At 43.0% G+C, this 19,728-nt stretch overlaps 2 protein-coding genes and 3 long non-coding RNA genes across 7 annotated transcripts in view; 4 read left to right on the forward strand and 1 right to left on the reverse strand.

Moving 5' to 3' along the window:
* The window catches only part of LOC120391433, a 341,872-nt gene that overhangs the window by 293,800 nt on the left and 28,344 nt on the right, over positions 1 to 19,728 (forward strand). The gene's annotated exons all lie outside the window — the stretch shown is intronic.
* The window catches only part of LOC120391382 (adhesion G protein-coupled receptor E5-like), a 1,047,477-nt gene that overhangs the window by 18,042 nt on the left and 1,009,707 nt on the right, over positions 1 to 19,728 (reverse strand). The gene's annotated exons all lie outside the window — the stretch shown is intronic.
* Positions 5,727 to 14,007, forward strand: LOC120391434. The gene is made up of 3 exons (XR_005591309.1): positions 5,727 to 5,867; positions 7,263 to 7,405; positions 13,955 to 14,007. It is a non-coding gene; the product is annotated as an uncharacterized LOC120391434 (long non-coding RNA).
* On the forward strand, positions 14,043 to 17,488 carry LOC120391450. The gene is made up of 3 exons (XR_005591323.1): positions 14,043 to 14,105; positions 14,635 to 14,778; positions 17,435 to 17,488. It is a non-coding gene; the product is annotated as an uncharacterized LOC120391450 (long non-coding RNA).
* Positions 17,478 to 18,445, forward strand: LOC120391423 (maestro heat-like repeat-containing protein family member 2A). Of its 2 annotated transcripts, none has more exons than XR_005591296.1 (3): positions 17,478 to 17,527; positions 18,002 to 18,071; positions 18,184 to 18,445. XR_005591296.1 is itself a non-coding variant. In XM_039515102.1 (3 exons), exons 1-3 carry the CDS (start codon positions 17,606 to 17,608, stop codon positions 18,303 to 18,305), a joined length of 258 nt encoding a protein of 85 aa, XP_039371036.1. In that variant the 5' UTR covers positions 17,603 to 17,605; the 3' UTR covers positions 18,306 to 18,445. The 2 variants fall into 2 exon arrangements, 1 of the variants encoding a protein (XP_039371036.1); XM_039515102.1 differs by lacking the exon at positions 17,478 to 17,527 and adding an exon at positions 17,603 to 17,671.

The raw sequence follows: 19,728 nt of genomic DNA on the forward strand, positions 1-19,728 counted from the left end.
ATGGTGGTGGTGGAGAGGTCAGAGCAGAGCCCTGCCGATACATGGCAATCAACCATTGGGGCAGCCAGGCAAGTGTTAAGAGCAGTGTGGCACTGGTGCTATCCTTACACCCCTGCCTTCCCACACAGGATGGGAGAGGTTAACTCTGCGGATGAACCTCTCCTGAACTGTGGGACTACGCTGGCCCAGTGACAGCAACTATGAATAAGGGTATGAGAGAAGGGATGGGGCACATTAAAGGACTTTTGGATTAAAGACTTAAGACCCTGAGGGAAAAGGCCACTGCCCAACTACTTGAGGTGTGGGTCTTTTGCTCATGGCTTGTGTTTATGAACCCTAGTTGTGGTGTTTTCCCAAATTAATGCTGAGTTAATTCCTTCTTTTATTAAAGCTTTTGTTGCACCCTCAGACTCTGTTAGCTTGTGAGAGGAAGTGTGCCTCTTACTGGGAAACTTTTAGAGGCACCCAGTGGTGTGTAATTGCCCAGGTCACTGGGTGAGGAGCTCCAAAGCCGGTTTTCTGGCAGTTGTATTATTGAAAAGACTTTAGATACTGAGCCACTGGCCCTTATTGCTGCTGGGTCCACTCTGGCAAAACTACTTGCAGTGAGAAACCAGCAGCTAGAACTTGAACAAAAGCAAAAAAAAAAAGCTGATATGGAAGGAGAAGCTTCTGAAATACAACACCTGTGTGTTTTGAACATGAACAAGAATGGCAGATATTCGATTGCAGGAACTAGAAGCTAAGGCAAAAGTGGACAGACTGACTCCAACTCATGAGAATAAAGGAACAACAGGAACTCATATCATCCTGGACAGCCAACTCCCCTCAACAGCAAGATGGGGATAAAATCTATTCCAGGTTTGTAATAATGTTGATATTTTGTTGATTCTGAAAGCAGTTCTCTGTGTATCCAAATTTACCCCAACATTTCCGCCTTTTATGCAAATGCTTTTACTGTGAGCCCAGGTGAAGGTAAACCCATAACTTGTGCAGAGAGTGTAAAAGTCATGGTAAAAGCTATTTAGGGTAAATTACAGCTTCTAACATCACTCTTGTTAAGGATGGAACAGATCGTTGCACAAGTAGTGAACACATATTTCAAGGCATTCAAGGTGAAGCGGTCTGTTAATGCCCCTCTAGTCAAAGGGAGGAAAGGTGGCAGGGAGGGGAGGGGTTATAAATTATTGCAATAAGCCATAAATCCAGTATCTTCATTCAGCCCATGGTTTTTAGGTGTGGAAGAATAGCAGATCTTCACTCTTAGGTTAGTTGCAACATGTCAGAGGCAGTTCATTCTCAAGCATTATTGCAAGTGGGAGAGTGCACAACGGCAGGATCCCAAAAGATAAACAAGGAAGGCAAGTATTTATACCTTTTGTTCCATACAGTAATGATCAACAACTGCATTTTGTTTATACATCTTCCTTTCTGAGATCTTCCTTTTTCTCAGCAATTTCTGCTACAGTCTGCATTCTAGTCTTAGCTAACACAAGGTCGAAAAACAGCATCTCTTGCAGTTCTTTTCCACTTCAACCTGGCTTCCCTAATATAAATACAGAGAAATGTGTACACATAACCTGACCCCCAAACAAACCAAAAATCAAAGCCCTACCAAAACAAACTGCACACAATTCTCCCCATGAGAAGAGGATGAGAGAGAATGAACTGGACATGATAAATGTTATTTGCAATCATGTTGTAGCTGGGTCATTCCTAGGATATTAGAGAGGCAAGGTGGGTGAGGTATAGGGTGACCAGATAGTAAGTATGAAAAATCGGGATGGGAGTGGGGTGGGATTGATGAGCACCTAAACCCAAATCTCTGAACCGTCTCTATAAAATTAGGACATCTGGTCACTCTAGCTGAGGTAATATCTTCTGTTGGACCAACTTCTGTTGGTGAAAGAAATAATCCTTCAAGGACCTGAAGAACTCTGCAGTTCTTTCACCGACAGAAGTTAGTCTAATAAAGATATTACCATGACAGATGTTAGTCCTATCATTAATGTACTAGGGGAAGCTGCTCAGATACTGCATTGACGATAACAGGATAAAAACCTATATAGAATACAGTGAAGGAGAAAAGACTCTTTCTGAGATTATCCTTTTCCCCAGTGATCCTATTTGCTAACAAGTAGATACATTCTTAGTGCTGTTGCGGCTTTGTGCAGAAGCGTGAATTGTCTTAGTAGATTCTGATGTATTTTATCCTTTAGGCAAAGATATCTTTAAAAACGGACTATAAATAAGACGTTATGCAAATCCGCACCACTAGGTGGAAGCAGATATTTTGAGTTGTCATTTATTGAGAAACTATTTCAAAAAGCGCAGTAATGTTCTTGGAATTCTGCTTTCAGCCATAAGGCACACAGCTAAGCGGAGTCATCTATAGAGTGCTGGATCTTTAATTTTTCCATAAAAACCTGCTTAAATTCCCTTTAATAAATTGTGTTACCTTCACTCTCCTATTTGTCTGTGCTGTGACAGAAAAATAGAATTGTCTATTAATAATGGCTTTTATTTGAAGCAGAGAGCTAGAAAACGTTTTTGTAAAATGTGTTGAAGAAGAAAATCTCTCTAGAAATGCAAATTATTATTGTTGTTGTTATTGAGTAAATTCTACAGTCCTTGCTCCAGATCCTAAGAGGTACTTAGGCTCCTAGCTCCCATTGGTTTCAGCAGAAGTTAGGAGTCTAATTACCTTTGAGGATCTGGGCCTCCTCTACTCAGACAAAACTTTGACTAACTTTAATTCAACCTAGCACTGAGATGGGTTAAGCCCAGTATCTTACTGTACATTGTACAGAAGCTTCTTGTTAGCAGGAGTTAATCTGCTGGCTATTTTTGCAGTAATGCATTTTCTGTATTTACCACCCTTGTTTTCTTGCATCCTCAGACATTTTGGGCCTTGTACATAATGTGTATAAATGGAATATTTATCATCCTCTCTGACTGTAATGTGTTGAAGTGATGGTGTCTTGTCAAACTGCAATCAATATGGATTGACCTGTTGATCCTCATTAGTGAGAGAAGTATATGAATTACAAGCCCAAGACCTGCTACAGGCAGTATCCCACTGCTCATTGCTGCAGCTCAACTTGCACTGCTGCAGAACACTCTGTGTGTGTGTGTGTGTGTGTGTGTGTGTGCTGTGTTGTTCAAACTATGATCCAGCTCTTGTAAAATGCAGCCAATTAACACCACAGTGACCATGGGTGTAAAGCTGTGGCCTCCTTTTGAGGGTCTACTGTTGCCCAAGATCTAAGTCAAGCTGAGGCAGTGTTCGGGTGATGATGTGCTAATTTCTGAGCTCCTTGATGCCTGCACAGTGTTTGTCATGGCTTTGCCACACATAATGTTGTTCTGTTATTGATCTTAATTTGTTCTGTGGCATTACATGCATGAACACTCTTCCTATCACTGGTCCATGTGTAGTGGATTTATATGTGGATGCCTTGCCCTGATGTTAACAGCTGCAATGAACAAGCGTTATTACAATTACCCGTGCTCCTACACAGTGCTGCATTCTTGAAAGGCCGAATTTTATGGAGCCAGGTGTAGATAGTGAGGTGTGCATAACATCAGGACAGAGACAGGCAAATTCTCTGTGCTGACCATGCCCTTAGCTTCTTACAGAATGGCTTCCTGTTTGTGCACTGACCCACCAACCTTATGAGAAGAGCTTAAAACTAAGTTCAGAGGGGGCAGGTCAAAAAAGGCACCAGGTAAAAAAAGGTGACCTTAATAGAGGACTAGATGTTTGGGGGAAAGCAGATGTGGAAAATTGTAGTAGAATTATAGGAGTAACAAAAGGGAAATCCATGGGGGTATCTGCTTAACATCTTAGCTGTCTATACACAAATGGAAGGAGTAATAATAATGAGGAATAAACAGTAAAATCTGGGAGTTTAGTACATAAGTCATAACTGAGCTTAACTGGCATCACAGATACTTGATGGGCTAAATCTCATGACTGGAATATTGGTATAGAGAGTAAAGGTAATAATTGGAGATATACCAATCTCCTAGAACTGGAAGGGACCTTGAAAGGTCATGGAGTCCAGCCCCCTGCCTTCACTAGCAGGACCAATTGTTGCCCCAGATCCTTAAGGGGCTCCCTCAAGGATTGAACTCACAACCCTGGGGTTTAGCAGGCCAATGCTCAAACCACTGAGCTATCCCTCCCTCCCATTATAGCTTAGTCAGGAAGGACAGGCAGGAAAATAAAGAGAGGAGGTATTGCATTGTACACTTGTTCTGAGGTCCAGAAGGAGGTGAGAAGCAGACCAGTTGAAAGTCTCTGAGTAAAGATAAGAGGGAAAAAACAGGGGTGATGTCCTGGTAGGGGTCTATTACAGACCACCAAATCAGGAAGAGGAGGGAGATGAAGCATTTCTAGAACAAAACCCAGAAATATTCAAAACACAAATCCTGATGATAATAATGGGGGATTTTACCTACCTAGACAGCTGTTAAGAAAGAAATATGGCAAAAAACAAAATTATCCAGTAAGTTCCTGGAATGTACTGGGGACAATGCTTTGTTTCAGAAAATGGAGGTAGTAACCTGAGGGACAACCATTTTAGACTTGATTCTGACCAACAGGGAGGAGCTGGTTGTGAATGTGAAGGTGATTTGGGTGAAAGTGATCATGAATGATAGATTTCATGATTCTAAGGAAAGGAAGGAGTGAGAATGACTGAAGAAGGACTACCAAAAGCACATTTCAATATACTCAGAGAATTGGTAGGTAGCCACCCATAAGGAAAATATCTAAGGCATAAAGGAGTTCAGGGAAGCTGGCAGTTTCTCATGGAGACAATATTAAAGGCACAACTGCCAATCCAAAGGAAAGATAGGAAGAATAGTAAGTTTTTTAATGAGCTGAAAATCAAAAAGAAATCCTACAAAATGTGAAACGGACGACTTACTAAGGAGGAATAGAAAAGAATAGCATATACGTGTAAGGATAAAATCAGAAAGGGTAAGGCACAAAATCAGTTATACATAGCAAGGGACAAATGTCATTGGAATTCTTTTTCCATATGGTTTACTGCAAAGTGTGTCATCACTCTGAATGCTTTAAAGGCAACATAACTTCCAAAATCAAGAGTTGGCTCTACATATGGCCCTACATATGACACCACACTGTATCAAACACAATAAAAATTAATGTAGTTGATTTGTTTGGCAGGACATGGAAATTAAGTATACATTTCAATTCATTTGTAAAATAATATAAAATCAATATTTGTAATACAGTTCAATAAGGTTTCATCAGGCTTTTGATCAACCAAATTAAAAAGCAAAGAAACCAACCAACCACACTCAAGGGTCACTGTGCATTCTCCAAGGCAGTTTCTTCTCTTTCTTTGTTTGGTGCTTTTATTTTATATAAATTCAACCAGGAGCAGATTTTCAGGTAAAAGCAATATTGGAAAGTGTGGTAAACAGAGAGGGACCAAACCAAAATTCAAAATGATGTTGAGAGAATGAGAAATTCTACACTGGAGCAAATGTAGCCTCCTATTGAACTGCTTACATGTATGGGCCCAGATATTGAAATGTATTTAGGTTCCTAACATCTATTGATTTCAGTGTGAGTTAGGAGCCTAAATACCTTTGAGGATCTTGTCCATGTAATTACAGCACATACCTGGTCAGCAGGAGATTATGTGGTATGCTACAGTCACATTGATGTCATAATAGTGCTTGCATAATCTGAACTGGCTATCCTGGCCATGACAGATTGAGAGGCCAGCTGCCTATCAGTACAGGAGCTCTTTGGAGAAAGGACTGGAGGAAGTGTTGAAAAGACTAAAACATGAATAAATTTGTGACTGAGCAGGAGGTAACCGAGAGAGGTAAGGAGTCAGCACTGTATTTTCTAGATCCAGTCTATATTCACACACACATTCAGAAAGCATAGGCATACAGATAGATTAGTTGTAATGTTCTCCATTTCTATGACCAGAACCTCAGCTGATGTAAACCAGTTGTCTTCCTTGTAGCTGTGTTGATTTACACCAGTTCAGGACTTGGCCTACAGCCTCTGGAGCTGGAAACTTTCCTGAGAATCTCAGTTTGTATTGAATGTTATGGGAAGGTCTCCTACTTTTGTCCCAGGTGTTTTATGTTTATTATCATTTTGTGTCTTCTGCATCCATGGAGCCAAGATCTAGCTGTGGAATCCTCAGAGATGGGGGAAACTAGAACAAAAAATGCAGAGGGACTTCTCTTCTGGCTGTCTAAATGAAGCTCTGCTAATATCTTAAATGCAGGATAAGAAAGCATGGGGGTCACACTTCTTAGCAACACTAGTGCTCCTAATCCCACACTATCACTACTGCAGCTAGATGGGCAGTGTAGGTTACAGTTAGGATTCAGTTTGCATCTGGGTGTTAGAACTGAAGGATGCAATTTGCATAAAGGATGGGCAATCACCTAACCTCAAGCAGTCTTTCCAGGAAGGAAATCTTGTCAGTTCCTCCTTCATGCTTTGGAATGCTGTTACCATGGAGACAGATACATATGGCATTTCAGATTTCTTGTTAAATATTAAGGCTCCTGGAGAATTTCTGCCCACAGCTAAGAGATACATGGGAGATAAAATCCTGATTTTTAATACATCAGCTATTTCATAGTTTCATAGAGTTTAAGGCCAGAAGGGACCATTAGATCATCTAGTCTGACTTCCTGGATTTCACAAATCATTAAATTTCACCTAGTAGCCTTACACTGAACCCAAAAACTTGTTATCTGGGTGCTCAGGATTTTTGAAAATGAGGCCCTGACTAAGCAAAACTCTTAAAGCATGTGCTTAACTTTAGGTCTCTTTGTTGGCTTAGAGTTAAGCATGTGATTAGGATGCTGAATCAGGGTGTAGGTGCCTTAATATGGATTTAGGAGCTTAAGTTTAGACAACCAGTTTTGAAAATTTGGGCCATAAAGTATTATTCTGTATGCTATCAAACCTCATCAATTGATAGTAAAGAGGGAAAGGAAGATTATTTTACACGGGGATCTACTCAGAAAGGAGCAACTTTTCTTCATTATGATTTCCCCCCAAACACATTGGGTCCTTCAGCACACAAACCTGGTCATCAGAAGGAAGGAAGAGGATTTACATGATTCCCAGGTTGTCTTCTCCTCACAGTGTTTGGGCACCTGCAGTATCTTTACTGGATAGTGAATTAAAGAGGCCAGCACCAATTTGTACCATCAATGGTAACCAACTGAATCCTTTTATTTAATTTCAGGTGTTTATAATGAGGTTGTTTCCCTCCTGGCACATATGGCTGACCAAAATAAGAACAAAATTGCCCTCAGGATTGCCTCTATAGCTAAGACCAAGCTGGCTAGTGTTGTGAGAGTTCTGCTGGAGAAACTGCAACAGGATGAGGTAGGGCAGTTTCAGGAAATTAAATCTGCTTTCCATGTGTCACACCAAATTCTGCCTGACTTCCTGGGGAATACATGGGGTAATTCAGTAGAGAACTTGGTCTGGTGCACCATCAGTATTAATCTTTCTGTCCTCAGGCATGAACTCATCATGCAAAATGCTGTTATTACAGATCAGGATGATATAATGCTCTATAAAGAGAGCATTGTCCTTTTACACACAGTGGAGTACATGGGTTGTATATAGTAAAAGTACACTATAGGACTAGCAATAATCTTTTTTAATAATACTGTGCCCTTCTTTAGCATCTTCATCCAAAATCTCAAAGCACTTACCTAATACTAGTGAATTAAGACTCACAGCACCCTTGTGAGAATGGTAAGCATGATCCCCATTTACAGATGATTTGTCACAGGAATTAAGTTACTTGCTCAACACCACTTAGCAAGTTAGTAAAAGAATGTGAATAAAACCCAAGTGAACTGATTCCCTGCTCTTATTCCTAACCAACACTCCTTTCTTATGATGACATATTATTGAGATTATAGCACTGAAGGGACCTTATCTATATATTTTCTACTGGGAGAATTCTGCAACAAAAAAATAAAAATGATGTGCACAGTATTTTAACATTTCTGCAAATATACAATATAATTGCACCAGTTCAAATTATGTATTTCAAAATCCCTGTCAGCAAGTATGTCTGTATCAATACAGACAACAAAAAGGATTGAGGAAATGTTTTTTGACAAATAGATTCCTTACTGTGCATATTAATACAGAACTCTGAGTAATAATTCATTTAAACTCACTACAGAACCATATTTCTGTCACCCCTCAGCTGCAGTGCAAAGGCTTGGTAGAGTCAGGGTAATGGAGGAGCTGAGGGAGAGGGAGGTAAATTGCTGGGAAGAAGCCTGGGTGTGAACTTGGAGGGTTGCTGGGTATGGGTGGGAAAAGTATGAAATGGTTTTTTTGGGAGGGGTGGGGAGGAATTGTTAGGGAGCTCCCCCCATGCAGACCCTGGCTGACTCCTAACCTCTCCCATTCAGTAAGGCACATCTGCCCCTGTCTCCATGTGTTCCTTCCTGCACCCCCATGGGTGCTTGCACCCACTGTTCATGTGTTCCTCCACCCCTGCTCAGACACCCACTCCTCCCATCCCCATGTGGCTCTGTGCCCCACCCAACCACCCTCTGTCCCTGTGTAGCTCTGCACCTCCTCCCCCATCACTGTGTGTCTCTGAACCTCCCTCCTGCCCTGTAACCCTGGGTCTCCACTCCCCTTCAGCCCCTCCCCCAGTCTGTCCTCTCCCACTAGCCCTTATGAGCAGAACTGAACTGCTTGTCTTGGCCTCCTAGTACTTTAATTATTTGAATTACTTGATTAATTATGAATCTCTTGGTTTTAAAGAATAAAATTGTTGCCTAATCCAGAGCTACTTGTATTACGTAGTGCTTATGTATTCATAAATTATCAGTGACAATTTTCAATTAAACAAATCCTCCTGACATTTAAAAATGAATGGAAGGAGCTTCTCTGATGGAGCTGTGTGTTCTGGTTGCAGTTTGCAGAAGCCTCCTTTTCAAGCAGCACCCCTGGAATGTTTAGCTAATCGAGAGATCTGATTGGCTCTGAACATTCCAAAGGGCTTTATGACCTTGGCATGCAGGTTACCTAGATTTAGAGACTCCCAGGAGACAGAGATGGAAAAGACCTATTGGATCATCCAGTCCATTTCCCTGCAAATGCAGAACCATTCCAAATGGCCATTTTCAACTGGTTTGGCTAAACTAATTTTAAAAGCCCCTAATGACTGAACTTCCGCTATTTTCCTAGGAAGACTATGTCATAACCTTATAGACCTGTCTCACAGGTGAGGCATTTTCCTGTTGTTAAAGTCTAAACTGTATGTCTTTTTTTAGTTTAATCCCATTACTCCTACTTTTACCTAAATGTATTATACTAAAAATTCCTCTCCCTCCTTGATGTTCACGCTTCACATAGTTGTATGGTATTATCATGTCTCCCTCATAGCCATCCTTTGGCGCATCTGCCGTGAACAGTTCTTTCAGTCTGTCTTCAGAAGTAGAGGTCTGCTCAGGCCCAGTTTTGAAGCCCAACCTGAACTGGCCCCAAGCCCACTCACCTCACCTTGAGAGGTTGAATAATTTTCCATCCTGGTCCCAACCCTTCCCCTCAAACCGGATATTGCCACGCATCCTGTTCGTGGGCGGTGCAGCGGCAACAATGTTCAGCAATGGCTTCATCCTCTGGCGCTGCCCCTGTTGTGCCGATCCCATGGGCTAAAGGAGGAGAGCCGAGCTGACCTGAGCCCAAGAGAGTCAGTTGTTTTCTCATCCAACCTGAGCCTGATGCCTGTAGTCAGGTCCCATAGGATTTGGGTCAGGTTGCAGGGCTCTATTCAGAAGTCAATTCTGCCACCCCCCCTGCATTCTTTTTTGCTCTCCCACGAATTACTTCCAATTTGTTGATCTCTCTGGGAATGTGGTGCTAGAAAATGCAATAATCCAGATACAGTCACACCTTAGATGAACAGAGGAACTGTCGTCTTCCTGCTTTGTGCCATGATCCCTGTGTGGAAAAGACCCAACCCACATGGCTCTTTGTGGTAGCCATCACCCCTTGCATAGACACGGTGACTTGCTTTTTCACTGTCACCCCCAGGGCGCTTGTTGCTTCCCACTTTTCTCCTCCCATTATGTCAGTTACCTCCTTACCAGATGTGCTAGGTTGCAGTTTTCTGAAAAGAATCTTGTTCTTAGCTCATGTATATAATGTCTCTGTTTCCCTCTATAATATGTTTCTGTCCCAGCTGATACTAAACTCCCCAATATTAAGTATCATCTGTGAATTTCTACACTGATGGGCCTCATAAAAGACACCTTTGAGTGTGCGACTGTCAATGAAGATCTAACTGCTGAGCTAATTTCCCCTAGGAGCTGTTGAGGACTTACTGCGGGAGTTGGGTATTTTGTAATTACACATTTACCAATTCTGTCTGGAGTGGCTAGAGCAAGGGCAAGGGGCTCCTTTTTATTGTTTGTTTTCAATAAATGAAACTCAAGAAGGGGGCAGTGAAGGAGGCTTCTTCTGGCTTTTTTTCTCTGCAGGAAGATTAAAATATGTCAATTGTTCGGCTGCTTCTGAAGTGCTGCTAATGCGGTGATTGTGGAGGGCATGGCATGTTTGACACCAGTTAAGCCAAGGGATTAGTTGTGTGAGCATGCTGGCTGAGGAGTCAGTGTGGCCTAGTGGATAGGACTCTGGATAATGACTCAGGAGACATGGATTCTCTTCCTGGCCATGGACCTGCTCTGTTCTGATAAGACTTGGGCTAATCATTTCATGTTTGGATTGGAAGCTCTTTAGGGCAGGGGCTTATTTGTCAAATTACTGTGTGGTCATCAAGAAAAACTTTTCCCAATTGTTTGTTCTCTTTTCTGGTTTGTCCCCAGCAAAACAAAATAGACATTTACTATATCCTGGAGAATGTGTTAGAGCAGGACACCGGGGGCCTAGAGAGAAGGCTAGTGTACAAAATTATAAGCCTAGCCTCACAGCAGATGAGAGAGACTCGGGTAAGTTAGTTCTCTGAGCTACTAATCAAAGGATCCAAAGCTTTAACTAATTAAAACTCTCTTTTGGGGTGGGGGGGCAAAGTAAACTATATACTGAAATGAAAATGTATTCTTCTGTTAGAGGCCCACACCTTCCTCCAGACCAAAGCCCAGGTCCTAGACAGCACCTGTGCACATGCATAAGATGGGAAAACTCACATGTGAAAGTTACACATGTGCTTAAGTGCTTGCAGGATCATAACCCGAGACACATGATATCAGACACAGAGACAGGCCTATGGTTTCTTAATGAGCACATCTTTCCCAAAGTCTACTAGGGATTTCATTTTTATACTGATGTTATGTGGGAGTACTCTGATCCTATAGCGATAAGTGCAGTATAAAGCCTAAGACAGACAGAATCTGAGCTATCTCCAAAACCAGCAGCATTGGATTTAGAATCTAGTTTGGCAGCAGGAAAACCCATGGAAAAATCCTCTCTTGTTCCAAAGGAAGTCAGCCTCCTTTTGGGGACAGTTTATTCAGGAAAGCTCTCTGAATATCATTGAAGCTGCCCAGTCTGTCTCTTACTACCTCCTTAGGGAAGGGCGGGGCAAAATATCATGTGACTATGGTGACCAGTCATCCACCACAAGGAGCTACTAGTGAATAGTCTAACCAAGCAGCTTGCAAGCAACTCAAAGGCTGAAGATTGTTTTGATTCAATGAATATTTATAAGTAATGACTCTATCCACATAAAGTTGGGTGGGTTCATTCACAACTTATGCACAGAAATTAGGACTTGACTCATCTAAACAACTCTGGCTAGTGCAGCCGGCTTCAGTCACCTCAGTCTCTCTTGCTCTCTCTTTTTTTTTTTTTTTAGCAAGTAACAAATGAACTTAAAGTGGCAGCTAGTAACACCTTAGTGACGCTGGCACGCTGCTATTTCAATGATGTGATGTCTGAGCTGCGGTGTCATCTGAACCTGCCGGAAGAGTTTATTTTAGTTACACTGGGCAACCTGTCATCAGCCTATGGTATGGTAACTTTCATCTTTTGTTTCAAAGTTATTGTCTTTCATTTAAGGACAGGGGATTACTCTCTCTACCTAAAAATATTACAGCTAAACAGAGCTCTGCTTGAGTGTGTGCATGCGTTTGTGTGTGGAGAGACACAGGATTCACTGCTCTTGCTAGTTCTGGCTTCCAGATCATGAGCTATCCAGACAGAGGTGCAAGCTGTAACTTCTGCCCCTGACTGAAGTTCCTTAAGGATGGGAATGAGTGGAAGATCAGGTCAGTGGAGCTCTTCTTCACCCCACTTCCCACCCGGCCCCAGTGCACTCTCCCCTTACGCTGGGAGTGAGTTGGGCATCAGGCACAGCTGTGCACTGGTGGAGGATTCCCCTCTTCAGGGTGAATCCCCCACTGGGTATCAATGGCTGCTGTAAAGCCATCCTGCTCTGCTTACACAGTGCAAAATGGCCCAGGAGCCCATAGCATCCTGCCCCACAGTGTTTCTAAGTGTGTTCTAAGAAGGCGGAGAGCAGCTGATTATCTGTCTTCCTTCTCTTCTGGCCTTTCTCTGCAGCACTTAAGTGTATCCGTTTTGTGAGAATGACCCTGTATGATATGGACTGCATGCTGGAATTAGTCAACGACAGCAGGATGAGACAAGCATTTTGTGGTGGTAAGTGCCAGAACTTGCTATAGGTGCCCAATATGGATACTTAGGGGGTTTTGGTACAATTGAAGTGACTGACCAAGTTTGCAAACAGGCCCTGCACTGTGCTCCCTGCCTGGGTTGCACCAGGTGCTGTGTTCCTTGGCTCCCATGGCACTCAGTGAAGTTGAGAGTGCGCTGTACTTTGCAGGGCGCTGAGCATTTGTAAGTTCAGGCCCTTTATGACTCATGGATATAATTTAAAATAAACAGACACAAAGGCTGAAGCTGCCCATCTGCCAACAGTCTCCTGGGGAGGAGGTGAAGGAGCAGATTTCAATACTGTACATTTAAATCCCATTTCCCACTCCTTCACCCATTCTCTCCTCTTAGTTTCTTTATCATCATCTCCTTTCACCCTCTTTCTCTGTCTTCTCTTCCTCTCCACTTCTCTCTTCCTTTGCTTTTCAGGTGATGCTCAGTAAGGGGTTAATCCTGTGCCTTTGAGGTAAATGGGAATTTTGCCATCAACTTCATAGAGAACAGGATTGGGCCCTAATTCTTCTTAGCAAGGACACTAGATACACCTACCTTTAGGGCAAAGTGCTCCCCACTACCTTCAAATCCCAGTAAAGCCAATGGCAGTTAGGGGCACTCAACATCTTTCAGACAAACTGTAACTCAGGATTAAATCATACAGTGTTAGGGTTAAATAAACAATAACTGCAGAGGACACGAGTCATTTACAGGAGCGCTTGCTGAAATATTTTGATTTTTAATTATATTTTCCATAATTTCCCCCCCAAATTTGATGAAAAACAAACCTGAAAAATGTCCATGACAATTTTGATTAGGAAGTGTGCGTCCAGTGTTTTGGAGCATCTAAAGAGGTGACTGAATTTTCAGATATTTGAAAAATAGAAATGATTTTACACTTTGCAATTTTGAAAGAAAAAACAACTATCCGTAAAGATTTTTAATTTAATTTAAACTGCTTTTCAACCAGCTCTAATTAAGAGGTAACAAGGAAGGGAGAAAAGATTTGTCTTCAAATGATGGTAATTGAAATAAGATTGAGAGATCTGCAAATTAAAAAGCCTTTTGAGAAACAAGACACGGAATGTGGGGGAAGAGAAATAGCTCAAAATTGATGTTGGATTTCAGCGTCTATTCCTGAACTAAGCAGTAGCTGCCATGGAATTGTAGTAAACTTTAGGCCTGGGTGTGTTCATTGATAAAGCAACTTCTCCTTGTTACCAATATGTCCTTTTCACATTGCCTGTCTTCTCTCCTTCCATGCAGTTCTGGAAAAATGGTCAAGAGCAGTAAATTTCTATTTCACTAACTGGGAAAAGTGCTCATTCCATAGAATGGATGCATCGCAATTCTGCGATCAATTCTTCCTATTTATGCTCATGTGACCAGCAACTGGCTGACCTGTGAGGAGCCGGAGGTGAGAATTGCTGGCTTTCTAAACCTTTAGCAGAAATTGTAACATTAAATTCTATGTGTCTGGCACTCATTGTGATGATGACATTTAATGGTAGGTCCTTTTGGATGGAACAGAGTGTCATGTAAAACATCTAAAATCCAAACATTTATAATGTCACCACAACGTGGAAATTCTGTCTGTGCGCAGTGTACATGGATTCTGGTTTTATGCACCTAACGTGCAGATGAGCAGCGGGATAGTGGGCTAAATTAATTCCTCCATTCAGCCCCAGTGGAGTTCCAGCAGGGATGAGTTGGCCTAGAATGCATATTAATCTGGGAATATCTTACCTGGTATAGTTGTGAGGTGCATTAGGATATAATCCTGAAAACCAACCCTACGAGTCCTGGTTCTTACCAGGAAATATTGATAGGCCCATTCCTACAGTGGAACAAGGGAAGGTGCACTCATTGGAAGTAGGAAAGGTGTGCCCATTGAATGATATTGAATGAATTCATAGGAACATAAATTCTGTGTCTCATCTATGCAGCTCAAGCAGGCTATCATCAAAGCCCTTGGTCCCATGATGAGCCTCCTGCTACACAAAGAAGGCCATCAAGATCAGCTATTTAAACCGATCTCATGGCTCCTTGAGCAATATAAGGAGAACACTGATGTTTTTCACATCACCAAGGTGAGGTACCGCTCCTTAAGGTAACTGTCTATGTGTCTGCATATATGAACTGCATGAGGAATTTGCTGCCAGTGGGGTTTCCTGGTTGAGACAGTGATTTGTTAGAAAATAAATATCCACACAAGCTCTGGGTTTGTACACATGGTGAGCCAGGCAACAAGATCTGTAGGTAAATGCCTCTTATGAAAAGCATCCTCTGTTTCCTGGGGAGGATGATAAGGAGATAGAAAACAAAACACCTACCCCCCCCCACTCCAAAAAGATCCTCCCTCCTTGAGATTTCCCAGTATATCCTGTCAACTCTGCGTCTCTGTTTTAGTTCATAAGCTCCTCAGAGCAGGGGCTGCCATATGTTGTCTCTGGTCAGTACCAAGACAACTGTCATTGGTTGAAAATTAATACTAAGGAGGCTTGAGAGTCATTGCTTTGGATTATGGAACTAGATGGATCTAAAAGCATTGCCTGTCTATTTCATCTCCCGTTCTGTGCAGTGCTGTTGTAGCCATGTTGGTCCCAAGATATTAGAGCGCCAAGGTGGGTGAGATAATCTAATTAAAGATATTGACTCACTCCCCTTGTCTCTCTATTTCATCGACCCTGAGTACCACATGAGCAAGAAGTAAGGGGCCATATTCTGTCTTCAGTGGGGCTACACAGTTATAGCTGTCTCGTGAGTTCATTTACAACTTCTTGGTAGTGATATTTACTCACCATCTCTGTTGGTTGAAGCTTTCTGGTACAGAGTATGTGGTCACTTTTGGGGTTGAAATACCCATGATTTGGAGGGAACCAATGCATCATGGACTTGTTTGATAGCATCAGGGCACTACAGAACTGCTTCAATATAGTAAAATCTGTAGATGGCATCAGAGACATTCTGGAAGCTTGAAGCAGCAAAGGAGAAAAGTGTTTAGATGCAGGAAGGAATTCGATTTTCACCTTTTTTATCAATAACCTGGCAGAGGACATAAAATCTTCCCTGCTAAAGTTGGCAGATGAGATAAAAATTGGGAAGTGGTAAAAAATGGAGAGGACAGATTCAGAGAGATCTAGATCACTTGGTAAACTGGGTGCAAAAAAAGGTGCATTTAAATATGGCTGAATGTAAATGTGAGCATCTAGGCGCAAAGAATTTAGGCCATACATACATGATGGGGGATGCTGTCCTGGGAAGCAGTGACTCTGAAAGAGATTGTGGGGATCATGATGAATAATCAGCTGAACACGAACTCAAGCTGTGTCCAAAAAAGCTGAAAAGCATAAAAAGGGGAATCTCAAGGAGGAGTTCAGTGGTTGTTTTACTTCTAAATCTGGCACTTGTGTGACTACTGTTGGAATACTTTGTCCAGTTCTAGTGCCCACAACTCAAAAGGGTGTTGATAAATTGGAGGCGATTGAGAGAAGAGCCACAGTGATTAAAGGATTAGAAAACATGCCTTACAGTGGTAGAATCAAGGAACTCAATCTATTTAGTTTAACAAACAGAAAGTAAAAGGGTGTGTGATGGGGTTTACCTACCCCACATTGGTTCAGCAGGGGTTAATCCTACTTTGTGGGCCGAGGAGGCCATGGCCCCTCATCTCTGCTGGGCATGCTTCAGCTGGAACCAGGATATAAAGAGAACCACTCAGCTCAGTCTGGGATGGCTGCCGAAGGAGCAGAGGTGCATTGCAGGCTCCTGCAGAGACTGCCAGTGCTCCAGGATTCAGAGGCCAGCCGGACTGTGGCTGCAACCAACGACCCCAGCCACCCAATGCCAGAGATGGAGGAGAGACCACAGAATCCCTGAGTGGGAAGTAGCCTAGGTAGACTAAGCACTGATCCAGTTGAGGCACTGGGCTTTGACTTGGCATGTTTTGGAAGGATCCCCGCTGATTTGGTGGCAGATACCTCTACAGCAAGACAGGGCCCTGTGCTGGGACCTTTGGAATAGGTAGGAGCCAGTGGAGAAGGGCTGGTCACTAGGCAACACTTCCCTGCCACAAAAGGTGGTTCTAATGACTTTGGCCACTAGGCCGCACTGCCATACCTAGAAGGGGGCGCTGGTGACTCAGGCTGTTGGGCGTGAACCCTCACCGAAGGGCTGCTGCGCTGATCCCAACCATTAGGCTATGCTGCCCTAGGAGCCAGGACTGCTGCGGTGGCTAGGAGACTAGGCCAGCTGGGCGCCCAAGATCTACTTCAGTTCCTCCACAACCTGGTACCACCTGACAGGGTGGACCTATCCTGTGACAGGGTGACTTCATGACAGTCTATAATATCTTACATGAGAGTCATGTTTTATAACGGCTCTTCAGTCTAGCAGAGAAAGGTGTAACTTGATCAATGGCTAGAAACTGAAGCAAGACACATTCAGACTGGAAATACAGCATCCATTTTTAATGGCGAGATAATTAACCATTAGAACCATTTACCAAGGGCTGAGGCAGATTCTCCCTCACTGATAGTTTTTAAATCGAGATTGGGATATTTTTCTAAAAGCTCTGCTCTGGGAATTATTCTGGGCAAGGTCTGTGGCCTGTGTTATACCGGAGGTCAGACAAGATGATGGCAATAATCTGTTCCGGCCTTGGAATCCACGAATCCCTGAATCTGCTTCAGTCACTACATATTGCTCCTGTGTGTGCCACCATCTGACTTTCATCCTCTGTTGCAGAGTCTGAGCCAGCTCTTGGAGGTCTCTGGTGAATATAAGATCCCTCTTCCTGACTGGAAGTTTCAAGCCATCTGCAGTGCTCTGCACAACCAGGTGAGGGGTGGTTTTGCTTGGATCCCTTGAGCTTAGGAACAGCAGATCTGAAGCATATTAACAATCAAAATATATGGAATGATAGTGCAGAGCCTGGGGACCGCCTCATGCCTTACTGATTTCTGCAGGCTCAAGAGTAAGCAGGTAGAGGTCTCATTTTCTTAGCTAATATCCAGCTCAGTTTGTAAAGCAATTTTACCATAAGCCGATTATCAGGGGGAGTTAGAGTTGTACAGTAAACACTGTGGCTGTGTCTTGATTCGATGAGCTCTGCTGCTCAAAACACTTTAGCTTCTCTTATCTAATGTATTGGACATTGTGTTTGATTCTTGCTGCGCATTCAGTACCATCCACCTGGGGTTCAGACCTCTAGTTGGACAAGTAGGAAGTGGAAGCTTCGAAATTAATTGAACGTTTTCTTTTCAATTGGTTCTGATTAGTTTTTTTCTTTGACCATTTCCCTTCTTCCCACAGCTCTGTTCTCAAGCTAAGCTGCTCAGCATGGAAAATCACACAGAGCTGGTCTATTGTATAGTTCAGCTAGGTAAGGGGAAGAGACTCTGAGTTATACAGTGGTTTCCTTGTAACTTCCTTTGTAAGGTATGGTAAGAATAAGAGTTCTGTCGTCAGTGAGGACGTGATTTCTTGCCTTGCAGCCCGTTCTTCTCCTGATGATCTGATAGCCTTTCTGCACTCTCAGCTGAAGATTGAGAATGAGGCTGTTCGTGTGGCATCTCTGAATCTGCTCAGAGCTATTGTTGGTGCTGACTGTAAGTAACACAGGAGCAACTGTGCCAGCTGCCCTCTTGGCCGACATGCTAAGGGTTGAGTTGGGGATGTCCAGGGCAGGGCTGGCTTTAGGAAGTGCGGGGCCTGATTTGTGGGGCTTGTACTCACCGGGCGGTGCCCTGAGACTTTGGCTGCACTTCGGCAGCGGGTCCTTCACTCGCTCAGAGTCTTCGGTGGAACTTCAGCAGCGGGTCCTTCACGTGCCGCCGAACACCCAAAGCGAGTGAAGGACCCGCCGCTGAAGTGCCGCCGAAGACCCAGAATGCTGCCGGGTGAGTAAAAATTTAAAAGGCCACTGGGCGCGGGGTCCTGTTATGTGCGGGGCCCTCTCAGGCACGGAGCCTGATTCGGGAGAATCAGGGGAATCGGCCTAAAGCCAGCCCTGATCCAGAGCTAAAGCATGAGCTACTGTAGATTGAGCTAAAGAACCAAGGTTTTGTAGGCATGTCAGGGCTGTAACAGACTCATCGCCTCTGTGAATGGGACACAGAATCTCTATAACACACAGTCACCAGTGGCCTGGATATCCACTAAGGGATCAAATGCTGCCTAAGTTACCCCCTATGGCCACCTAGAAATCAACAGGTTCAACTAAGTGCTGAATGTAGCCCAAGATATTTTCAACTTCAGATACAGAAGTTGACTTGGGGCTAATGCACATTAACAATAATCAAAAATAAAATAATACCCTGACTCGATAATCGTCAGTATTAGGCACTATAGACTAGATTCTGTGTTGTTATACTGTGTAAACACAGATTGACCTCAGTCTATCTAATTCTTTTATACTATTTCCATCATGGCAGTATGATGGCACTATTTATAGAACTGGAATTACTTTAGATTTACACTAGTGTAACTGAGACCAGAGTCTGGTCCTATCTTTTCCCCATTGATTCTGTGTATGAGAGAAGCTTGGGACTATTCTTAAATAGGGCCTTTTGAAAACCAGGATTCATTCCAATGTGGAAAGTGAGTGTGTGGAACAAAGAAGTACTGTACACCTCTCCTTATCTTTCAGTGCCGAGACAAGACTGAAAAAGTGTCTGATTGTGAAGGCAGTGAAATCCACTTTCAGTGATCAGAATGCTACGGTAAGATTGTGTGTGGAGCAGTGAAATATTTCAATTTTTTTCAATGATATGGGATGAATGGACATCTGGGTGGAGCTTTCATTCAGATCCAGAGGAGAGACTGCAGACTAGAGAAGGCATGTCATTCTCCTGCCTGTGTTAAATGGATCCATGTTTATAAGCCAAGGAGATCAAATCAAAAGCATAAGGACTCTCATATCCTATCTCCTATCTCAGGCAGAAGGGATAACAATAACTCATGTGTGACATCTCTACCCTTTCAGGTGAGGAAGGCAGTTCTTCATTTCATCCGGAGGCTGCTCAGCTCAGAAAGTGTGG

This window comes from Mauremys reevesii, linkage group 25 (assembly GCF_016161935.1).
Source record: "Mauremys reevesii isolate NIE-2019 linkage group 25, ASM1616193v1, whole genome shotgun sequence".
NCBI classification, from domain to species: Eukaryota; Metazoa; Chordata; order Testudines; family Geoemydidae; genus Mauremys; species Mauremys reevesii.